This window comes from Pagrus major, chromosome 6 (genome assembly GCF_040436345.1).
Source record: "Pagrus major chromosome 6, Pma_NU_1.0".
In the NCBI taxonomy this organism is placed as follows: domain Eukaryota; kingdom Metazoa; phylum Chordata; class Actinopteri; order Spariformes; family Sparidae; genus Pagrus; species Pagrus major.
Window position 1 is genome coordinate 11728616 of NC_133220.1, and position 20725 is coordinate 11749340.

The 20725-nt window shown below is 39.1% G+C and overlaps 3 protein-coding genes across 4 annotated transcripts; all 3 read left to right on the plus strand.

Moving 5' to 3' along the window:
- The first annotated feature begins 361 nt into the window (after positions 1-361).
- LOC140998893 (probable N-acetyltransferase camello) lies at positions 362-5145 on the plus strand. 2 transcript variants are annotated; one of them, XM_073469306.1, is made up of 2 exons: positions 362-577; positions 3564-5145. In XM_073469306.1, exons 1-2 carry the CDS (start codon positions 494-496, stop codon positions 4245-4247), a joined length of 768 nt encoding a protein of 255 aa, XP_073325407.1. In that variant the 5' UTR covers positions 362-493; the 3' UTR covers positions 4248-5145. The 2 variants fall into 2 exon arrangements, with proteins under 2 accessions (XP_073325407.1, XP_073325408.1); XM_073469307.1 differs by lacking the exon at positions 362-577 and adding an exon at positions 790-938.
- Positions 5146-11658: 6513 nt separating this feature from the next.
- On the plus strand, positions 11659-13473 carry LOC140998894 (probable N-acetyltransferase camello). The gene is made up of 2 exons (XM_073469309.1): positions 11659-11764; positions 12673-13473. The coding sequence occupies exon 2, from the start codon at positions 12685-12687 to the stop codon at positions 13354-13356; it is 672 nt and encodes a 223-aa protein (XP_073325410.1). The 5' UTR covers positions 11659-11764; positions 12673-12684; the 3' UTR covers positions 13357-13473.
- Positions 13474-16350: 2877 nt separating this feature from the next.
- On the plus strand, positions 16351-18089 carry LOC140998895 (probable N-acetyltransferase camello). Its single transcript, XM_073469310.1, has 2 exons — positions 16351-16469; positions 17234-18089. Exon 2 carries the CDS (start codon positions 17246-17248, stop codon positions 17915-17917), a length of 672 nt encoding a protein of 223 aa, XP_073325411.1. The 5' UTR covers positions 16351-16469; positions 17234-17245; the 3' UTR covers positions 17918-18089.
- Positions 18090-20725: the final 2636 nt, after the last annotated feature.

Here is a 20725-nt window from a genome sequence, read left to right on the forward strand (position 1 = left end):
CATAAACAGCAAATCCTCAAATTTGAGCAAATGTTTGGATTTTTTCTCAATAAATGATTTTAACAATTAACCATTATTCACTGCAAAGCTCTGATCTCGTCTTTGAATGTTGAATTTTAAAGGTTGTAGCCCCCACCTGTTGACACCACTGTGCAAAATGAAGTTGATATTGTTACTTTTGCACTTAAACCTGTGTGTTTTTTGGTCTGAGGCTGTTGAATACCTCTGTAAGTCAGTGACACATCTGTCAGTGATTTAAGTGTAGATTCAAAGATAACATAGCTGCTGAGTGAGTCAATGGACAGCCTACACTGAACTGCATCTGGTTTCACAGATACACAGAGTTTGGGATTTCTGCTGAACGGGAGATTTTATAAAGAAGACAACGACCCAGTTCAGCACATAAAGGTTACACGGTGTCCTGTGCAAGTGTTTTTTTTTTTTTATCTTTATCTTTTCATGACTGCACTTCGACCTTCGACATAACTATTTTATGACTAACTTTGATTTGAGCTGCTGCCAGTTGGACCGTACCTCTGCTCGACAAACACCAGCTTTTCACAACCTCCTGAGTGACGTAAGAGACCGTCAATTTTAAATAATATTTGTGTTTTACAATTAGTGTTAAGTCGTTAAACAGCTTATAAGTGTGTGTGTTTTTCCACGAGTTTACACAGAAGCGACTTACGTAAGTTGCCTCGTTAACTTCAGGCCTGTGATGTCAGCTCACTAAAGTTTAGCTAGTTAGCTAAGGTTAGCTCGACCCACACTAGCGGTTCTGACGGGCTTCCGGTCCGGTCAGAGCTGGTTGTCTGCAGCTAGCTTTAAATGCTTCATGGTCTTAGCCTCGTTAGTAGCTGGTTAGTATGTTGGGACCGTGTTAGCAGCCGGCTACACTACATTCAGGTGGCTTGGAGGACTTTTCTTCATGCTTTAAGGTTGTGTAAAATCATCTTTTTTATAAATAACCGCATGTAATTTTGTATGAATGAGAACAAAACGCTGTACAATGGTTGAATCAGACTGAAAACTAGTGGGCAGAAAGAGACAAAGGTACCCCCGAGCAATAGTTACATAACAATATTAAAAATCACCGGTCATAAAAGAGTTTGGAAGCTTATCATCAAAATATAATCAGATTTAAAGAGAAACAGGTTCCTGTTTAAGTGGCGAGTGCACAATAATAACTTTCACGAGTGTTTAAGACTGTAATATGACTTGTACTTACTTACTTACGTATGCAAGTTGTACTGAGTACAATTTGAAATTATATCTGAACCTTTCATGTGCATTTCTGTTACCAACAAGGTTGTTTGATCACAACTGGTTGAATGAAAACCCTGACAGCTGCATAAAAAAAAGCAGGTCTGGAGAGGTGACCACAGAGCAGAGCAGAGCAGGAGATGGGAGTCATTTAAACTGAAGATCTGCAGAAACAGAAACCCCTTTTGATTGAACGCCTGATATTGATAATGCATTAAACATCACTTGTTAAAATGTAGGGGTCGACGAGATACCGATTATTAGAATTCAAGGAGACTGAAACCGATTGGGATATTTATTTGCCGTAAAAATGAACAATGAAATGTTCTTCAGTACAATTTTGAGGTACCTTACTTGAGTGTTTTCAATTTTCTGCTACTTTATACTTCCTCTCCACCACATTTATTTGATTAATTTAGTTACTAGTTACTTTGCAGATTCAGATTATTCAGTGTTTATAGGCTAATAGTTGTGACGTGTTACCAATCAGATATTGTTGTAGGCGGGACATTGAGTGAAAGAGTGTTGCATCAGAACCAAAGTAGCACATTTTTAAATTAGTTTATTTGATTGGCAATCTGACAAAAAAAACCCGAAAAAAACACTGATACCAATAATCAGTATACCCTAACCCTACCCATTAAAAAGTACTAGTAGTTTTACTTGTAATTGAGTAATATTTCAGTCATTTAACCATACCTTTACATGTACAGTCTTTCAGTTCTCTTTCCACCACTGCTGAATAACATCTGAAAACGCTATGGACTGACAAATCACAACTTGAATCTACTCAATTTAACTACTGAGTAGATAGCAGAAGACAAAGACAAACAGATTCTGGCTGGCATAAACTGCCTGGCCCATTGTACTAATGTGGTTCGATGATCTATTCTCGGGTCACTTGTGCTTTTCTGGACCGGAAAACAAAACTGAAGGCTATTTGAGGAGATAATGATTGCATAGTATTGTCCCCGGTCATACAGCACTGTTGTGCCACTGCTAAAGGGAGGTTTTAACCGTTGACTATAATTATTATTTGCCCAAACTGTGAACTATTTTAAATGTAGATAATACGTTAGGTGTCCGAAATACACGACACATTACATACAAATAGCCATTATTGAAGGAAGGAAGAAAAACATGAATGTAGCAGTTGATTACAAAACTTTTGAACTGTAATATATTTATATTCACAAACACTGTACATTTGGACTCTTCTGTATTAGTGTTATTAAAAAGTATATATTTCATGTGTGTCAGGACATATTATTTTATAAAATTATAATGATTCATTTGTTCAACCCAAAAAAATTCTTCTGTTTTCATCCCTCTAAGGGTCATTGATGAGAATAATAATGATAATAACAATAAATGTGTAATATTGTGAAACCATGACGTTTCCTAAGATTTTTATCGTATTGTGCAAATATCATACTGTTGTGACCCTGTTATAGAAACAGAAGCTGTCAGCACAGTTTTCTCTCATAGTTCATAACATTGGCAGTGGGTCTATTACATGTTATTGAAAACTCAACAAGTATTGTAGTGATACCAGATTACTGAGGTATTTTAATCTGTAACAAATCAATGATCAATTAAAATTTTAGTAAGTACAAAAGTATTATCATCAAAATATACTTGAAGTTTATTGAATTATAATAGTTGACGCATTAGTGCATCAGTGTTTCCTTTGCATTTGTTTATTTGTGACAATGTCACAATATCGACTTAAGAGCAACATGATTTTCCATCATTTATTTTTTTACATATAAAATGAGAAAAATCTTTATTCATTGCAGGGATGCCTGCAGAGCATTAATTTTCTTAGCCCATCCCGATATTTTAATTAATGATATCCAATCAAACACAATTACTAACGCTAAATACATTTTTGTCATTTTACTTGGCAAACTTCCATCTTTAACAGTGATAACACAAATGACACATTTGACAGTAATGTGAATCTCATATTAAAAGTTTTAGACATGGAAATTAATCAATAAATCCACTAGTCAATCGACAGACAACTATTTTTCAAGCAAAAATGCCAAACATCCGTGAGGCCAACTTCTCAGTTGTGAGGATATTTGTCATGTGTGATAGTAAACTGGAAATCTTTTATCTGTAGGAATTTGAAGACACCTTAGGCTGTGGGAAATTATGATGGGCATATCTCACAGTTTTCTTTTTTGAGGAAATAATCAGCAGATAAATCAATAATGAAAACAATCATTACTTGCATCACTTAAGAGCTTAACGCACCATAAATTTCACTCATCCTTTATTTTATTTTCCTCTAGTTCCCTCCAGTCATGCAGCTGGTGATCCGCCGCTACCGTCCCTCAGACAAGGACACGGTGTTATCCCTGTTCAGTGTCAGCATCCAGGAACACATCCAACCATGTTTTAAGAACGCCATATCCAGCCCTCTGTACATCACCATCACCCTGGCTCTGTGTGTTGCTGGATACTTCCTCGGCTCTGTGTTGGGGGCAGTGGTGTTACCAGGAGCCTGGGTGGGCCTTGTCTACTGCTGTTGTCATGAGTTATATTCAGGCTATGTCAGAAATACACTCAGGACAAACATGCAGGACATCCCTGGAAACTATCTGAGCAGACCGGACGACTGTTACTGGGTGGCAGAGGCTGAGGTTGAAGGGATTGCCCAGATTGTTGGTATGGTGGCTGTGGTGGGCAAACAAAGCGGTAATGAACGATACGGGGAACTGTTCAGGATGATCATCGCACCAACATGCAGACGGATGGGCCTTGGCGTCAGGCTGGCCCAGACTGTGATTGACTTCTGTAAGGAACGAGGCTTTTCTGCAGTGGTGCTGGAGACCAGCTCCACTCAGCAAGCTGCCGTGGCCCTGTACAAGAAGCTGGGCTTCAGCCTGGTCCTGAAACACATCAAAGCACCAGCTCCCGCTTGGATTTTAAGGCTGGCCAGGGTCACAGTATTAAGAATGAAGAAACAGTTGTAGTCCTGGAATAACACTGATCAGTGACTGTGACGTTCCTGTTATGTTCCTCTTTATCAGTGATTTAAGCTCATGCATCGATCATGCTTTACTCAAATTATGACTGCACAGTTAATCTAAATATAATCAAAATTGCAATATGGCCTAATATGGCATTATCCAAATAACAAGAAGCTGTATTTTTGATGAAGGTAGAATGTGCTGTAGTGTGTAGTGTAGTGTGTTGACCCAAAAAGAATTCACATTATCATGATTTTAATAATTTTCTTCAGTGAAAATTAATATTGTATATTAAATGTTGTAAATAAATCTTAGCCTTCAGCCTTAACTGAAGCTATTATTTGTAAGCTATGTCTGTTAGCACTTAACAAAGACTAAGTATCAGATTGAGCAAACAGCCTTTTGCTTTTGCTGTAAGTACAGTGAGACCCTACTACTTTAAACACACTGAAACTGTTGATTTATTTACTGTGAAAATGAAAATTGTGATGGAATAATGATCATTCTCATTAATCGTGAATCATATCGCAATCACAGTATCTGTCAAAATATTAAAAATATTATATATCTGTCAAGCTTTTATTTGTAAGCTCTGTCTGTTTCAGCAATTAAGATTGTTTTAGTAATAAAAACAAACAAACAACAGAAACAAAACACCAAGTATCAGATAGAGCAAACAGCTGTATGTGGGTCAGTGAGCAATTCAAAAATGTTTTAATTTTTTTTTTAAAAGCTTGCATCAGGTTTGCTAAAATGTATATTTTGTATTTATGTTGGTTTCATGTAATTTGAAATAGCATTTGAACTATTTTTTTTATGAAAGGTAAGACTGATTGCCCCTGAAAATGTCAAGTGGTGTAACCACAACAAAAGGAGAATAATAAATATTTCTTTCCACCTAGAGTGTATGCACGTGTACTTATGAAAACAGTTACTTAATTTTAAAATATCACATGAAAATAGATTTTATTAGGATTATTTTAAATTAAAATTGTATGCGTTTTTGTAATATAGAGCAGGACAAATGCTGAAAACACTTTGTGTTTTCTAAATAATATTTGACAAATTATGTATAAACTGTTAAAAATATGTTAATACATTGCAATAGAGGATTACATCTTATTCCACATGAATTTTCCTGCATATTATAATATTTTTATGAAAAATACTGGTTACACCAATTGACACAAACCAGTTACACCACCTGACTATGTTGCTTCTACAGTCAAAGGCCATTATTTGTTGAAGAAACTGGCACTAAAAATCAAGAATGACAGTGAACAAGGTCAATTGAACTTTTTTTTACTATTTTCAATGAAGAAAAAAATGGACTCAGAGAATTCGTGTTTTTCTGTTTTAAGGCAACGTAGTTGGACAAAAGGGAGTCAACTGTCTCCTCTGGTCTCAGGGCAGAAGTTGTTTCGTAGGATTTTCCTTATGGCTGTTTAGTCTCATCTGGTCCCAGGGCAGAGACCATTGTTTCCCACAATTTTGTCTGGGGGCAGGTGAATCCCTCCTGGTCTCAGGGCAGAAGTTGTCTGAGGGCAGGTGAATCTCTCCTGGTCTCAGGGCAGAAGTTGTCTGAGGGCAGGTGAATCCCTCCTGGTCCCAGGGCAGAAGTTGTCTAAGGGCAGGTGAATCCCCCCTGGTCTCAGGGCAGAAGTTGTCTGAGGGCAGGTGAATCTCTCCTGGTCTCAGGGCAGAAGTCGCATTTTTCTGTTTTAAGGCAACATAGTTGGACAAAAGGGAGTCAACTGTCTCCTCTGGTCTCAGGGCAGAAGTTGTCTGAGGGCAGGTGAATCCCTCCTGGTCTCAGGGCAGAAGTTGTCTGAGGGCAGGTGAATCTCTCCTGGTCTCAGGGCAGAAGTTGTATTCTTCTGTTTTAAGGCAACGTAGTTGGACAAAAGGGTGTCAACTGTCTCCTCTGGTCTCAGGGCAGAAGTTGTCTAAGGGCAGGTGAATCCCTCCTGGTCTCAGGGCAGAAGTCGTATTCTTCTGTAAGGCAACGTAGTTGGACAAAAGGGAGTCAACTGTCTCCTCTGGTCTCAGGGCAGAAGTTGTTTTGTAGGATTTTCCTGACGGCTGTTTAGTCTCATCTGGTCCCGGGGCAGAGACCATTGTTTCCCACAATTTTGTCTGAGGGCAGGTGAATCCCTCCTGGTCTCAGGGCAGAAGTTGTCTGAGGGCAGGTGAATCTCTCCTGGTCTCAGGGCAGAAGTCGTATTTTTCTGTTTTAAGGTAACGTAGTTGGACAAAAGGGAGTCAACTGTCTCCTCTGGTCTCAGGGCAGAAGTTGTTTCGTAGGATTTTCCTTATGTCTTTTTAGTCTCATCTGGTCCCGGGGCAGAGACCATTGTTTCCCACAATTTTGTCTGGGGGCAGGTGAATCCCTCCTGGTCTCAGGGCAGAAGTTGTCTGAGGGCAGGTGAATCCCTCCTGGTCCCAGGGCAGAAGTTGTCTAAGGGCAGGTGAATCCCTCCTGGTCTCAGGGCAGAAGTTGTCTGAGGGCAGGTGAATCCCTCCTGGTCTCAGGGCAGAAGTCATATTTTTCTGTTTTAAGGCAACGTAGTTGGACAAAAGGGAGTCAACTGTCTCCTCTGGTCTCAGGGCAGAAGTTGTCTGAGGGCAGGTGAATCCCTCCTGGTCTCAGGGCAGAAGTTGTCTGAGGGCAGGTGAATCCCTCCTGGTCCCAGGGCAGAAGTTGTCTAAGGGCAGGTGAATCCCTCCTGGTCTCAGGGCAGAAGTTGTCTGAGGGCAGGTGAATCTCTCTTGGTCTCAGGGCAGAAGTCGCATTTTTCTGTTTTAAGGCAACATAGTTGGACAAAAGGGAGTCAACTGTCTCCTCTGGTCTCAGGGCAGAAGTTGTCTGAGGGCAGGTGAATCCCTCCTGGTCTCAGGGCAGAAGTCGTATTCTTCTGTTTTAAGGCAACATAGTTGGACAAAAGGGAGTCAACTGTCTCCTCTGGTCTCAGGGCAGAAGTTGTCTGAGGGCAGGTGAATCCCTTCTGGTCTCAGGGCAGAAGTTGTCTGAGGGCAGGTGAATCCCTCCTGGTCCCAGGGCAGAAGTTGTCTAAGGGCAGGTGAATCCCTCCTGGTCTCAGGGCAGAAGTTGTCTGAGGGCAGGTGAATCCCTCCTGGTCTCAGGGTAGAAGTTGTCTGAGGGCAGGTGAATCCCTCCTGGTCTCAGGGCAGAAGTTGTCTGAGGGCAGGTGAATCCCTCCTGGTCTCAGGGCAGAAGTTGTCTGAGGGCAGGTGAATCTCTCCTGGTCTCAGGGCAGAAGTCGTATTTTTCTGTTTTAAGGTAACGTAGTTGGACAAAAGGGAGTCAACTGTCTCCTCTGGTCTCAGGGCAGAAGTTGTTTCGTAGGATTTTCCTTATGTCTTTTTAGTCTCATCTGGTCCCGGGGCAGAGACCATTGTTTCCCACAATTTTGTCTGGGGGCAGGTGAATCCCTCCTGGTCTCAGGGCAGAAGTTGTCTGAGGGCAGGTGAATCCCTCCTGGTCCCAGGGCAGAAGTTGTCTAAGGGCAGGTGAATCCCTCCTGGTCTCAGGGCAGAAGTTGTCTGAGGGCAGGTGAATCCCTCCTGGTCTCAGGGCAGAAGTCATATTTTTCTGTTTTAAGGCAACGTAGTTGGACAAAAGGGAGTCAACTGTCTCCTCTGGTCTCAGGGCAGAAGTTGTCTGAGGGCAGGTGAATCCCTCCTGGTCTCAGGGCAGAAGTTGTCTGAGGGCAGGTGAATCCCTCCTGGTCCCAGGGCAGAAGTTGTCTAAGGGCAGGTGAATCCCTCCTGGTCTCAGGGCAGAAGTCGCATTTTTCTGTTTTAAGGCAACATAGTTGGACAAAAGGGAGTCAACTGTCTCCTCTGGTCTCAGGGCAGAAGTTGTCTGAGGGCAGGTGAATCCCTCCTGGTCTCAGGGCAGAAGTCGTATTCTTCTGTTTTAAGGCAACATAGTTGGACAAAAGGGAGTCAACTGTCTCCTCTGGTCTCAGGGCAGAAGTTGTCTGAGGGCAGGTGAATCCCTTCTGGTCTCAGGGCAGAAGTTGTCTGAGGGCAGGTGAATCCCTCCTGGTCCCAGGGCAGAAGTTGTCTAAGGGCAGGTGAATCCCTCCTGGTCTCAGGGCAGAAGTTGTCTGAGGGCAGGTGAATCTCTCCTGGTCTCAGGGTAGAAGTTGTATTCTTCTGTTTTAAGGCAACATAGTTGGACAAAAGGGAGTCAACTGTCTCTTCTTGTCTCAGGGCAGAAATTGTTTTGTATGATTTTCCTCATGGCTGTTTAGTCTCATCTGGTCCCAGGGCAGAGACCATTGTTTCCCACAATTTTGTCTGGGGGCAGGTGAATCCCTCCTGGTCTCAGGGCAGAAGTTGTCTGAGGGCAGGTGAATCTCTCCTGGTCTCAGGGCAGAAGTCGCATTTTTCTGTTTTAAGGCAACATAGTTGGACAAAAGGGAGTCAACTGTCTCCTCTGGTCTCAGGGCAGAAGTTGTCTGAGGGCAGGTGAATCTCTCCTGGTCTCAGGGCAGAAGTCGTATTTTTCTGTTTTAAGGCAACGTAGTTGGACAATTCTCATATTATTGGAGTTTTAAGTCTTTTTAAAGCTGCTGTTCATGTTAAACATTGTCACTGTTTACCCACTTCATTCTGCTACATTATGAAATTACATATATTGCACTATATATTGCTTAAAATTGTAAGTGAATGAAATACAAATAATATATATTAAAGCTAAACATTTAAAAAATATCAAAGCCATGCAAAATGATTTTATCCTAACCTTCCAGAGCTTTGATAATAAAGTTGTGGATAAATCACCACTTCTTCATAAGAAATATAACACTTAACACTTGAAAATAGTTCCACATAGTAAGTTAGTTCATATTACATCTTTAATCAGCATCATAAGATACTGATATTTGACAAAATCGGCTTCTAACCAAAAGGAATGTAATAACAGTCAGATGGTGTAACCGGTTACACCATTTGACATTTCAATTTAAATTCAAATTTAACAGGCATTATGATGGACACCTATGTAAGCACATGGCCTTGGTGTGAAGATTTCAAACACATTTTTTAAAATAAATACTTATTTTTACAATTATTATGAATGATAAATGTTTTCCTGGGGTCATACCATTTGACATGTAACCCTAAACACACCTGACCATATCCTAAAAATGTCAAATTATCAAGATTTCAAAGAGAGTTACTAACCTCGTCATGCAGCAGTTAGGCTAATCAGGGGTCCTTCTCTGTGATATAATTTCCTGTCACATCGTCTTCTTGCACAAATTAACAAAATGGCTCCTTGAATGTTGGTTACACCACCTTGACACTTTAGGAAGTTGACTTGACAGACTCAATTCCCCAAATTAATTATAATATTCAGAACAATGGTGTTCCATTTATTTTATACATTATTAAACAACACAAATGTAAGATTATGCCAAACTAGTTGATAGGGTGTTTTATTGAGATGTACACCTTTTTTGAACAAGTTAAACTATTTAGTACAAAGTTTTTATGGTTTCGCCTCTTTGACATTTTTGCCATTATCCCCTGAATATTCTCTGAAAATTGATTAAATCCAGAAATTTTAGATGAGGTCTTCAAAAAGAGAATGTATGCAAGTAATTTGTACATTTATTTTTAAATTTTAACCTTTTTAAAGTCACCTGAACCATAAGAACACAAAAAAAATTGCGTCACGTCATTGACCCATGTACTGTGAGACCCTCCTCTCTGAATATTTAAACACTCTTTTGCTCTTCTTTATCAAAAGTAAGGGCTGTTGATTGTAAAGGATAAACACTAGAGGGCGCCATTTATCTTTGTAACCCTGCAGCATCTGTCTGAGGTGAGTCAACACTGTCTACTGTATTGTATTCATTGATTCTGACTCAATCCAAATACTTAATATATGTGTGTGGGAATGATGTTTAAGTCTAATGTACCAGAAGAAATGGTGGAAAGTAACTAAATTACATATACGCCAGTGACCTCTGCACAGCTGCGATTCAAGACCTGATTACACACAAATTTATATATTCACAAACACATACTGGAACAATGTCAGCAACAATCATACTTCAGCTGTATCTGCATCTGTACTCCATTGTATGTTACATACACTGAACACACACACACATACACACATTGCATTATTCTCACAGGCCAAGAGACATACAACTACACCAGTGCACATACACTAACTATAAAGCAAGGAATCTCTGTCTGTCTGCCTGTCTGTCTGTTATTCACACATATTGAAAACCGTTCTTCTGATCTTCTTCACACTTGGCAGATTAGGACCAAATGAAGTGCAGTGTCGAATATGGTGTAATTTGGACACACTCAATATTAATACAGTTTGAATCAATAGTTAACACCGTTATGTGCAGCAGCGGGAGCTTCACGGCTCTGCAGACTGAAGCCCGGCTCACACGTGATCCCACTCACGTGATCTTATGGGGCAGCAGATGTAAACAAAATGGAGATTAGCCTGGTGCAACAACTTGCTGTAGTTATACGTTGCAGTTAGAAAAAAACAAAAGCAGAATGTCACATCCGTCTGAATGAGTGTGGAGGCTCGGTCAACGCAAGTTTTCGTTTCTTCAGCAAGGACTGGAAGTCATATCTTAAGTTTCTGTCAACAGTAGTATGCTAGCTAACATTAGCCTCAAAGGGCTACAGTGTTAAGCGTTGCTTGGCAGCATCATCAGCGGCTCTGGGATGCCTCTCTCAGTGGTTGTTGTGGTCCTGCTCGGAAAGTACCAATGAAATCATCCAGATTTTAAATCGTAAATATCAAACATGTTTGATATTATCAGGGCAGCCCTGATGAGTCTGTCAGCAGTTTAGATCTGTGATCCCCTCACATTAGCAGATAGCCAGGCGTTCAACCGGAAATCTCTAGTGCGCGAGCTCTATATTTTCAATGTTGAGCTTTTTTGGCTTCAAAATACCACTGAGCAGCCTTTATAGGAATGAATGGGTCTCCACCTCCAAGGTGTCCAGATTTAATATAACATCCTGGGACAATCAGGAGTGCTGGCAGGTATGATAAAGGGGCCCCTCATGGCCCCCACCTGTTGACACCACTGTGCAAAATGAAGTTGATATTGTTACTTTTGCACTTAAACCTGTGTGTTTGTTGTTCTGAGGCTGTTGAATACCTCTGTAAGTCAGCGACACACCTGTCAGTGATTTAAGTGTAGATAACAAGACAACTTGGCCGGTGAGTGAGTCAATGGACAGCCTACACTAAACTGCGTCTGGTTTCACAGATACACAGAGTTTGGGATTTCTGCTGAATGGGAGATTTTATAAAGAAGACAAAGACCCAGTTCAACACATAAAGGTTACACGGTGTCCTGTGCAAGTGTTTTTATCTTTTCATGACTGTACTTCGACCCGACATAACTATTTTTTAACTTTCTACCCAACTTTGATTTGAGCTGCTGCCAGTTGGACCGTACCTCTGCTCGACAAAGACCAGCTTCACAACCTGCCCGAGTGACGTAAGAGACTTTTTCAATTAAAATCTGTGTTTTACACATATTGTTAAACTGTTAAACGGCTTTTACGTGTGTTTTTCCACGAGTTCAATACGTTTATTCTCAAAGAAGAGACAAAAATACCCGGAGCAATAGTTACATGACAATATTAAAAATCACCAGTCATTGGTAAAAGAGTCTGGAAGCTTATCATCAAAATATGATCAGAGAAACAGGTTCCTGTTTAAATAAATAACAGGTCTGCTGCTCTAGCAAAGCTATTCTTCCAACTTCAAGGTCAAAATCACAGGTTAGTTTAGGGTGAGTACTATCTTAATTGGATCACTGAATAGCAATGACATAGTGGAAGTAAATAATTACATCTTGGCCACTCAAATTAGTATAATTAAGTCATGTTTGGGGTGTGGTTCTTGTACCTTTACGAGTATTTTTTAAGCCTGTAATTTTACTTTTACTTAAGTATGCATTACACCATGTAATCTACTTAGTTACAACCGTGTCATTAGACGGTCTTCCATCTTAAACAGTGATAACACAAATGTGAATCTCATATTAAAAGTTTTAGACATGGAAATTAATCGCAAAAATTCACTAGTTAATCGACAGACAACTATTTTTCAAGCAAAAATGCCAAACATCCATGAGTTCAACTTCTCAGTTGTGAGGATATTTGTCATGTGTGATAGTAAACTGGAAATCTTTCATATGTAGGAATTTGAAGACACCTTAGGCTGTGGGAAATTATGATTGGCATATCTCACAGTTTTCTATTTTCTATTTTCAGCATATAAATCAAAAATGAAAATAATCAGCAGATAAATCAATAATGAAAATAATCATTACTTGCATAACTCAAGAGCTTAATGCACCATAAATTTCACATGTTAATCCTTTTTTTAATTTTCCTCTAGTTCCCTCCAGTCATGCAGCTGGTGATCCGCCGCTACCGTCCCTCAGACAAGGACACGGTGTTATCCCTGTTCAGCGCTGGCACCCTTGAACACATCCAACCATGTTTTAACAACGCCATATTCAGCCCTCTGTACATCAGCATCACCCTGGCTCTGTGTGTTGCTGGCTACTTCCTCGGCTCTGTGTTGGGGGCAGTGGTGTTACCAGGAGCCTGGGTGGGCCTTGTCTATTGCTGCTGTCATGAGCTACATTCACGTTACGTCAGAAATGCACTCAGGACAAACATGCAGGACATCCCTGGAAACTATCTGAGCAGACCAGACGACTGTTACTGGGTGGCAGAGGCTGAGGTTGATGGGATTGCCCAGATTGTGGGTATGGTGGCCGTGGTGGGCAAACAAAGCGGTAACGAACGATACGGGGAACTGCTCAGGATGAGCATCGCACCAACATGCAGACGGATGGGCCTTGGCGTCAGGCTGGCTCAGACTGTGATTGACTTCTGTAAGGAACGAGGCTTTTCTGCAGTGGTGCTGGAGACCGCCTCTGTTAGGCTAGCTGCTGTGGCCCTGTACAAGAAACTGGGCTTCAGCCTGGTCCTGAAACACACCAAATCACCAACTCCGTCTTGGATTTTAAGGCTGGCCAGGGTCACACTCTTACTAATGAAGAAACAGCTGTAGTCCTGGAATAACCCTGATATGCATCAATCATGCTTTACTCAAATTATGACTGCACAATTAATCTAAATATAATCAAAATTGCAATATGGCCTAATATGGCATTACCCAAATAACAAGAAGCTGCATTTTTTTGATGAAGGTAGGAATGTGCTGTAGTGTTGTAGAGATGTCCTTGCCTACAAACCTTGTTCTCCAGTTATAAGAAAACACGATGTTTGGTGCTGACCCAAACAAAATTCACATCATCATGATCTTAATCATTTTTGTTACTGAAAATAAATATTGTTTATATAAATTAATAATTATTTTATTTTTGCCATATGGTGCAGCCTTTACTGAAGCTATTATTTATGGGCTATGTCTGTTAGCACTTAACAAACACTAAGTATCAGATTGAGCAAACAGCCTTTTGCTTTTGCTGTAAGTACAGTGAGACCTGAATATTTAAACACTATTTTTGTCTTATAGGCTGATAGGCTGAGTCAGACCTCATTGACTGTTGATTGTTTTTATGAAAACTGGAGTTTCAACTACTGTGCACAAATGATCAGTTAGCACATTGAATGGCCTTCAGACAAAATGAAGCAAGAACAAAATAAATGTCCCTGAAGTCATCGCAGTGTGACAGGGAGTCAGCAGACAGTTGACTTGGACTTGGACACAGTTTGATCCCTGACAGCTTTGTAGAACATAATGTTCTTCAGTAATCTGGATAAAGTCCATTCAATAAAGGCAAGGTAAAACATTAATTTGTTGTTTTGTAGGATTTTCCTTGTGGCTGTTTAGTCTCATCTGGTCCCAGGGCAGAGACCATTGTTTCCCACAATTTTGTCTGGGGGCAGGTGAATCCCTCCTGGTGTCAGGGCAGAAGTTGTCTGAGGGCAGGTAAATCTCTCCTGGTCTCAGGGCAGAAGTTGTCTGAGGGCAGGTGAATCTCTCCTGGTCTCAGGGCAGAAGTTGTCTGAGGGCAGGGGAATCTCTCCTGGTCTCAGGGCATAAGTCGTATTCTTCTGTTTTAAGGCGACGTAGTTGGACAAAAGGGAGACAAAAGGGCTTTGATAATAAAGTCGTGGATAAATCACCACTTCTTCATAAGAAATATAACACTTAACACTTGAAAATAGTTCCACATAGTAAGTTAGTTCATATTACATCTTTAATCAGCATCATAAGATACTGATATTTTACAAAATCGGCCTCTAACCAAAAGGAATGTAATAAAAGATGGTGTAACCGGTTACACCATTTGACATTTCAATTTAAATTCAAATTTAACAGGCATTATGATGGACACCTATGTAAGCACATGGCCTTGGGGTGAAGATTTCAAACACATTTTTTAAAATAAATACTTATTTTTACAATTATTATGAATGATAAATGTTTTCCTGGGGTCATACCATTTGACATGTAACCCTAAGCACACCTGACCATACCCTAAAAATGTCAAATTATCAAGATTTCAAAGAGAGTTACTAACCTCGTCATGCAGCAGTTAGGCTAATCAGGGGTCCTTCTCTGTGATATAATTTCCTGTCACATGGTCTTCTTGCACAAATTAACAAAATGGCTCCTTGAATGTTGGTTACACCACCTTGACACTTTAGGAAGTTGACTTGACAGACTCAATTCCCCAAATTAATTATAATATTCAGAACAATGGTGTTCCATTTATTTTATACATTATTAAACAACACAAATGTAAGATTATGCCAAACTAGTTGATAGGGTGTTTTATTGAGAATTACACCTTTTTTGAACAAGTGAAACTATTTAGTATGAAGTTTTTATGGTTTCACCTCATTGACATTTTTGCCATTATTCCCTGAATATTCTCTGAAAATTGATTAAATCCAGAAATTTTAGATGAGGTCTTCAAAAAGAGAATATATGCAAGTAATGTGTACGTTTATTTTCAAATTTTAACCTTTTAAATTCAACTGAACCATAAGAACACAAAAAAATTGCGTCACATCATTGACCCATGTACTGTGAGACCCTCCTCTCTGAATATTTAAACACTCTTTTGCTTTTCTTTATCAAAAGTAAGGGCTGTTGATTGTAAAGGATAAACACTAGAGGGCGCCATTTATCTATGTAACCCTGCAGCACCTGTCTGTGATGTGAGTCAGTACTGTCTACTGTATTGTATTCATTGATTCTGACTCAATTCAAATACTTAATATATGTGTGTGGGAATGATGTCTAAGTCCAATGTACCAGAAGAAATGGTGGAAAGTAACTAAATTACATATACTCAACTACTGTACTCAAGTACATTTTTTGAGTTCCTTTCTATAGAGTAATCCTCTACATTTTTCTATAGTTACTAATTACTTTGCAGATTCAGATTTGACCTACAAGATGTGATCATGTTGAAATACATGATGCACTGTTACAGATTAAACCACCCAATAGCATACAGCAACATATGTGAGAAGTAACTAAAAGTCCTAATTGAGTAAAAGGCTAAATTGTAAAAGTACTTTACTTTAGAGACATGCATACAGACTCTGATAACCTCCCTAAATTATTAATATAGGTTCCTTTAAAGCAAAGGAAAACAAAAACCATTACGCTTCGTGTATATGGTATAAGAACACTCTGGTGTTAGCTATTTCTGTAGTTGCTCGAACTTTTCCACTCAATAGCAAGAGTGAGATAGTCACATGCCAGGTATTGTTGACACCACTGTGCAAAATGAAGTTGATATTGTTACTTTTGCACTTAAACCTGTGTGTTTGTTGTTCTGAGGCTGTTGAATACCTCTGTAAGTCAGTGACACATCTGTCAGTGATTTAAGTGTAGATAACAAGATAACATAGCTGGTGAGTGAGTCAATGGACAGCCTACACTGAACTGCGTCTGGTTTCACAGATACACAGAGTTTGGGATTGGTCCTGAACGGGAGATTTTTTATAAAGAAGACAACGACCCAGTTCAACACATAAAGGTTACACGGTGTCCTGTGCAAGTGTTTTTATCTTTTCATGACTGTACTTCGACCCGACATAAATGTTTTTTAACTTTCTACCCAACGTTGATTTGAGCTGCTGCCAGTTGGACCGTACCTCTGCTCGACAAAGACCAGCTTCACAACCTGCCTGAGTGACGTAAGAGACTTTTTCAATTAAAATCTGTATATTACACGTAATGTTAAACCGTAAAACAGCTTATAAGTGTGTTTTTCTACGATTTTATTCTCAAAGACAAGACAAATATACCCAGAGCAATAGTTACATAACAATATTAAAAATCACCAGTCATTGGTAAAAGAGTCTGGAAGCTTATCATCAAAATATGATCAGAGAAACAGGTTCCTGTTTAAATAAATAACAGGTCTGCTGCTCTAGCAAAGCTATTCTTCCAACTTCAAGCTAGAAATCACAGGTTAGTTTAGGGTGAGTACTATCTTAATTGGATCACTGAATAGCAATGACATAGTGGAAGTAACTAATTACATCTTGGCCATTCAAATTAATATAATTAAGTCATGTTTGGGGTGTGGTTCTTGTACCTTTACGAGTATTTTTTAAGCCTGTAATTTTACTTCTACTTCAGTATGCATTACACCATGTAATCTACTTAGTTACAACCGTGTCATTAGACAGTCTTCCATCTTAAACAGTGATAACACAGATGACAGGTAATGACAATGATGACAGTAATGTGAATCTCATATTAAAAGTTTTAGACATGGAAATTAGTCGATAAATCCACTAGTCAATCGACAGACAACTATTTTTCAAGGGAATTTTCTATTTTGAGAAAATAATCAGCAGATAAATCAATAATGAAAATAATCATTACTTGCATCACTTAAAAGCTTAATGCACCATAAATTTCACATGTTAATCCTTTTTTTATTTTCCTCTAGTTCCCTCCAGTCATGCAGCTGGTGATCCGCCGCTACCGTCCCTCAGACAAGGACACGATGTTATCCCTGTTCAGCGCCGGCATCCTGGAAAACATCCAACCATGTTTTAACAACGCCATATCCAGCCCTCTGTACATCAGCATCACCCTGGCTCTGTGTGTTGCTGGATACTTCCTCGGCTCTGTGTTGGGGGCAGTGGTGTTACCAGGAGCTTGGGTGGGCCTTGTCTACTGCTGCTGTCATGAGCTACATTCACGTTACGTCAGAAATGCACTCAGGACAAACATGCAGGACATCCCTGGAAACTATCTGAGCAGACCAGACGACTGTTACTGGGTGGCAGAGGCTGAGGTTGATGGGATTGCCCAGATTGTGGGTATGGTGGCCGTGGTGGGCAAACAAAGCGGTAACGAACGATACGGGGAACTGCTCAGGATGAGCATCGCACCAACATGCAGACGGATGGGCCTTGGCGTCAGGCTGGCTCAGACTGTGATTGACTTCTGTAAGGAACGAGGCTTTTCTGCAGTGGTGCTGGAGACCGCCTCTGTTAGGCTAGCTGCTGTGGCCCTGTACAAGAAACTGGGCTTCAGCCTGGTCCTGAAACACACCAAATCACCAACTCCGTCTTGGATTTTAAGGCTGGCCAGGGTCACACTCTTACTAATGAAGAAACAGCTGTAGTCCTGGAATAACCCTGATATGCATCAATCATGCTTTACTCAAATTATGACTGCACAATTAATCTAAATATAATCAAAATTGCAATATGGCCTAATATGGCATTACCCAAATAACAAGAAGCTGTATTTTTTTGATGAAGGTAGAATGTGCTGTAGTGTTGCAGAAATGTCCTTGCCTACAAACCTTGTTCTCCAATTATAAGAAAACATGATTGTTTGGTGCTGACCCAAACAAAATTAACATCATCATGATTTTAATCGTTTTTGTTACTGAAAATAAATATTGTATATATAAATGAATAATTATTTTATTTTTGCCATATGGTGCAGCCTTTACTGAAGCTATTATTTATGGGCTATGTCTGTTAGCACTTAACAAACACTAAGTATCAGATTGAGCAAACAGCCTTTTGCTTTTGCTGTAAGTACAGTGAGACCTGAATATTTAAACACTCTTTTTCTCTTATAGGCTGATAGGCTGAGTCAGACCTCATTGACTGTTGATTGTTTTTATGAAAACTGGAGTTTCAACTACTGTGTACAAATGATCAGTTAGCACATTGAATGGCTTTCAGACAAAATGAAGCAAGAACAAAATAAATGTCCCTGAAGTCATCGCAGTGTGACAGGGAGTCAGCAGACAGTGGACTTGGACTTGGACTCAGTTTGTTCCCTGGCAGCTTTGTAGAACATAATGTTCTTCAGTAATCTGGATAAAGTCCATTCGATAAAGGCAAGGTAAAACATTAATTCAAATATTTAATATACACTACCAGTCTAAAGTTTGGACACACCTTCTCATTCAATGGTTTTTCTTTATTTGTATTATTTTCTACATTGTAGATCAATACTGAAGACATCAAAACTATGAAGGAACAATTATGCAGTAAACAAAAAAGTGTTAAACAAACCAGAATACGATTTATATTTTATATTCTTCAAAGTAGCCACCTTTTGCTTTGATGACAGCTTTGCTCACTCTTGTCATTCTCTCAGTCAGATTCATGAGGTAGTCAACTCTGCTGCTTTGTAGAACATAATGTTCTTAATCAGTAATCTGGATAAAGTCAGTTTGATGAAAGCAAGGTAAAACATTCTTTATCAAAAGTAAGGGCTGTTGATTGTAAAGTATAAACACTAGAGGGCGCCATTTATCTATGTAAATCTATGATGTGAGTCAATACTGTCTACTGTATTGAATTAATTGATTCTGACTCAATTCAAATACTTAATATATGTGTGTGGGAATGATGTTTAAATCAAATGTACCAGAAGAAAGGGTGGAAAGTAACTAAAGTACATATACTCAACTACTGTACTCAAGTACATTTTTTGAGTTCCTTTCTATAGAGTATTCCTCTACATCTTTCTATAGTTACTAATTACTTTGCAGATTCAGATTTGACCTACAAGATGTGATCATGTTGAAATACATGATGCACTGTTACAGATTAAACCACCCAATAGCATACAGCAACATATGTGAGAAGTAACTAAAAGTCATAATTGAGTAAAAGTAATAATACTGCTAAGTTTAACTTAGGGGAAAGTGAAAATACTATATAACTAGTACATGAGCTCAAGTCAAAAGTAATTTTCTATTAATAAATGTACTTAAGTATCAGTAAATTATACAAATACTTACATGTATGTACTTTTTATACTGTACACACTAAGACCAATTATCTGCCTGGCTGATCATCGTAATCAGTGTTATTTTCAATTTCAGAAAATTAACTAGTTTAATTCTGCGCTACTTTGCCTTTGCATTAAGATGTAGTGTAGTAGAAGGGTATTTCTACACTGTAACTTACTCATTACAAGATCTGAGTACAGTACTCCTCCTTCCACCACTGGCATTGTGATACATGCAGCTCGTCATTGTCAAGGAATATTGTGATATGTAATTTTCTTACTCCACCACTGGGAGGTGGTTTCTTCTGTTCCTCCCATGTTTGTATTCACAGGATGGGAAAAAAACCCAGTGTATTATGGGAAGTGTTGTAAAAAGAACCCAAAAGTCATACTTGAGTGAGGTAAAGATATCGCCTTAAAATATTACTTTGGTAAAAGAAATAAATGGACAATAATCTGGCAATAAATGGACTTAAGTATCTAAAGTACAAGTCAAATTAAATTATAGTTGACTGATTATCAGTCTGGGTGGTTATCTAATCCAGGATATTCATCATTTTTCTGAATTTCATTGGAATCATTTTTTTTTATCGTTTGCCCCACTTTGGCTCTGATGCAGCAATATTTTGCAAAGTAACTAGTAACTTAAGTTATCAAATAATGGTAGTGGAGCAAAAAGTACAATATTTGCCTCTAAAAATCTCGTGGAGTGGAAGTATAAAGTAGCAGCGGTGTAAAGTAACTTTACTTAAGTACTGCAGTTTCGAAGTATTTTAACTTAATCTACTCTACTTTAAGCTTCTGTTTACTTTTGCTCCAAGACATTTCTGAAGGAAAACTTGCAGCAGCTTTAGTATCTAGTTAATTTTCATTTTAAGTTCCTTACAAACATCAGTTTATAAGGATACGTCTTTAAAATATGATGCATTGTGTTGGATTAAAATGCTAGGTGGTCAAGTTAACGCTGCACTAAAAATAATCATCATCAACCAGTAATGTTAATAAGGCTCTGACAGGGGCCAGGGAGTACTGCTACTTTTTTTTATATATATAATTTAAGTATAAAGAGTACTTTTACTGCTACTTCTTTTACTTTTTCTACTCATACTCACCGAGATGTTGTTTTTTCGTAACCTTGCATAACATTTTCCAAAACAGTTCACGTTTTGGACAA

Bases quoted from the DNA above. Each gene is read 5' to 3' on its own strand.
- LOC140998893 (XM_073469306.1), top strand. From the start codon at position 494: ATGACTAACTTTGATTTGAGCTGCTGCCAGTTGGACCGTACCTCTGCT. The intron at 578-3,563 runs GTAAGAGACCGT...ATTTTCCTCTAG, and splicing joins TTCACAACCTCCTGAGTGAC to TTCCCTCCAGTCATGCAGCT.
- LOC140998894 (XM_073469309.1), top strand. From the start codon at position 12,685: ATGCAGCTGGTGATCCGCCGCTACCGTCCCTCAGACAAGGACACGGTG.
- LOC140998895 (XM_073469310.1), top strand. From the start codon at position 17,246: ATGCAGCTGGTGATCCGCCGCTACCGTCCCTCAGACAAGGACACGATG.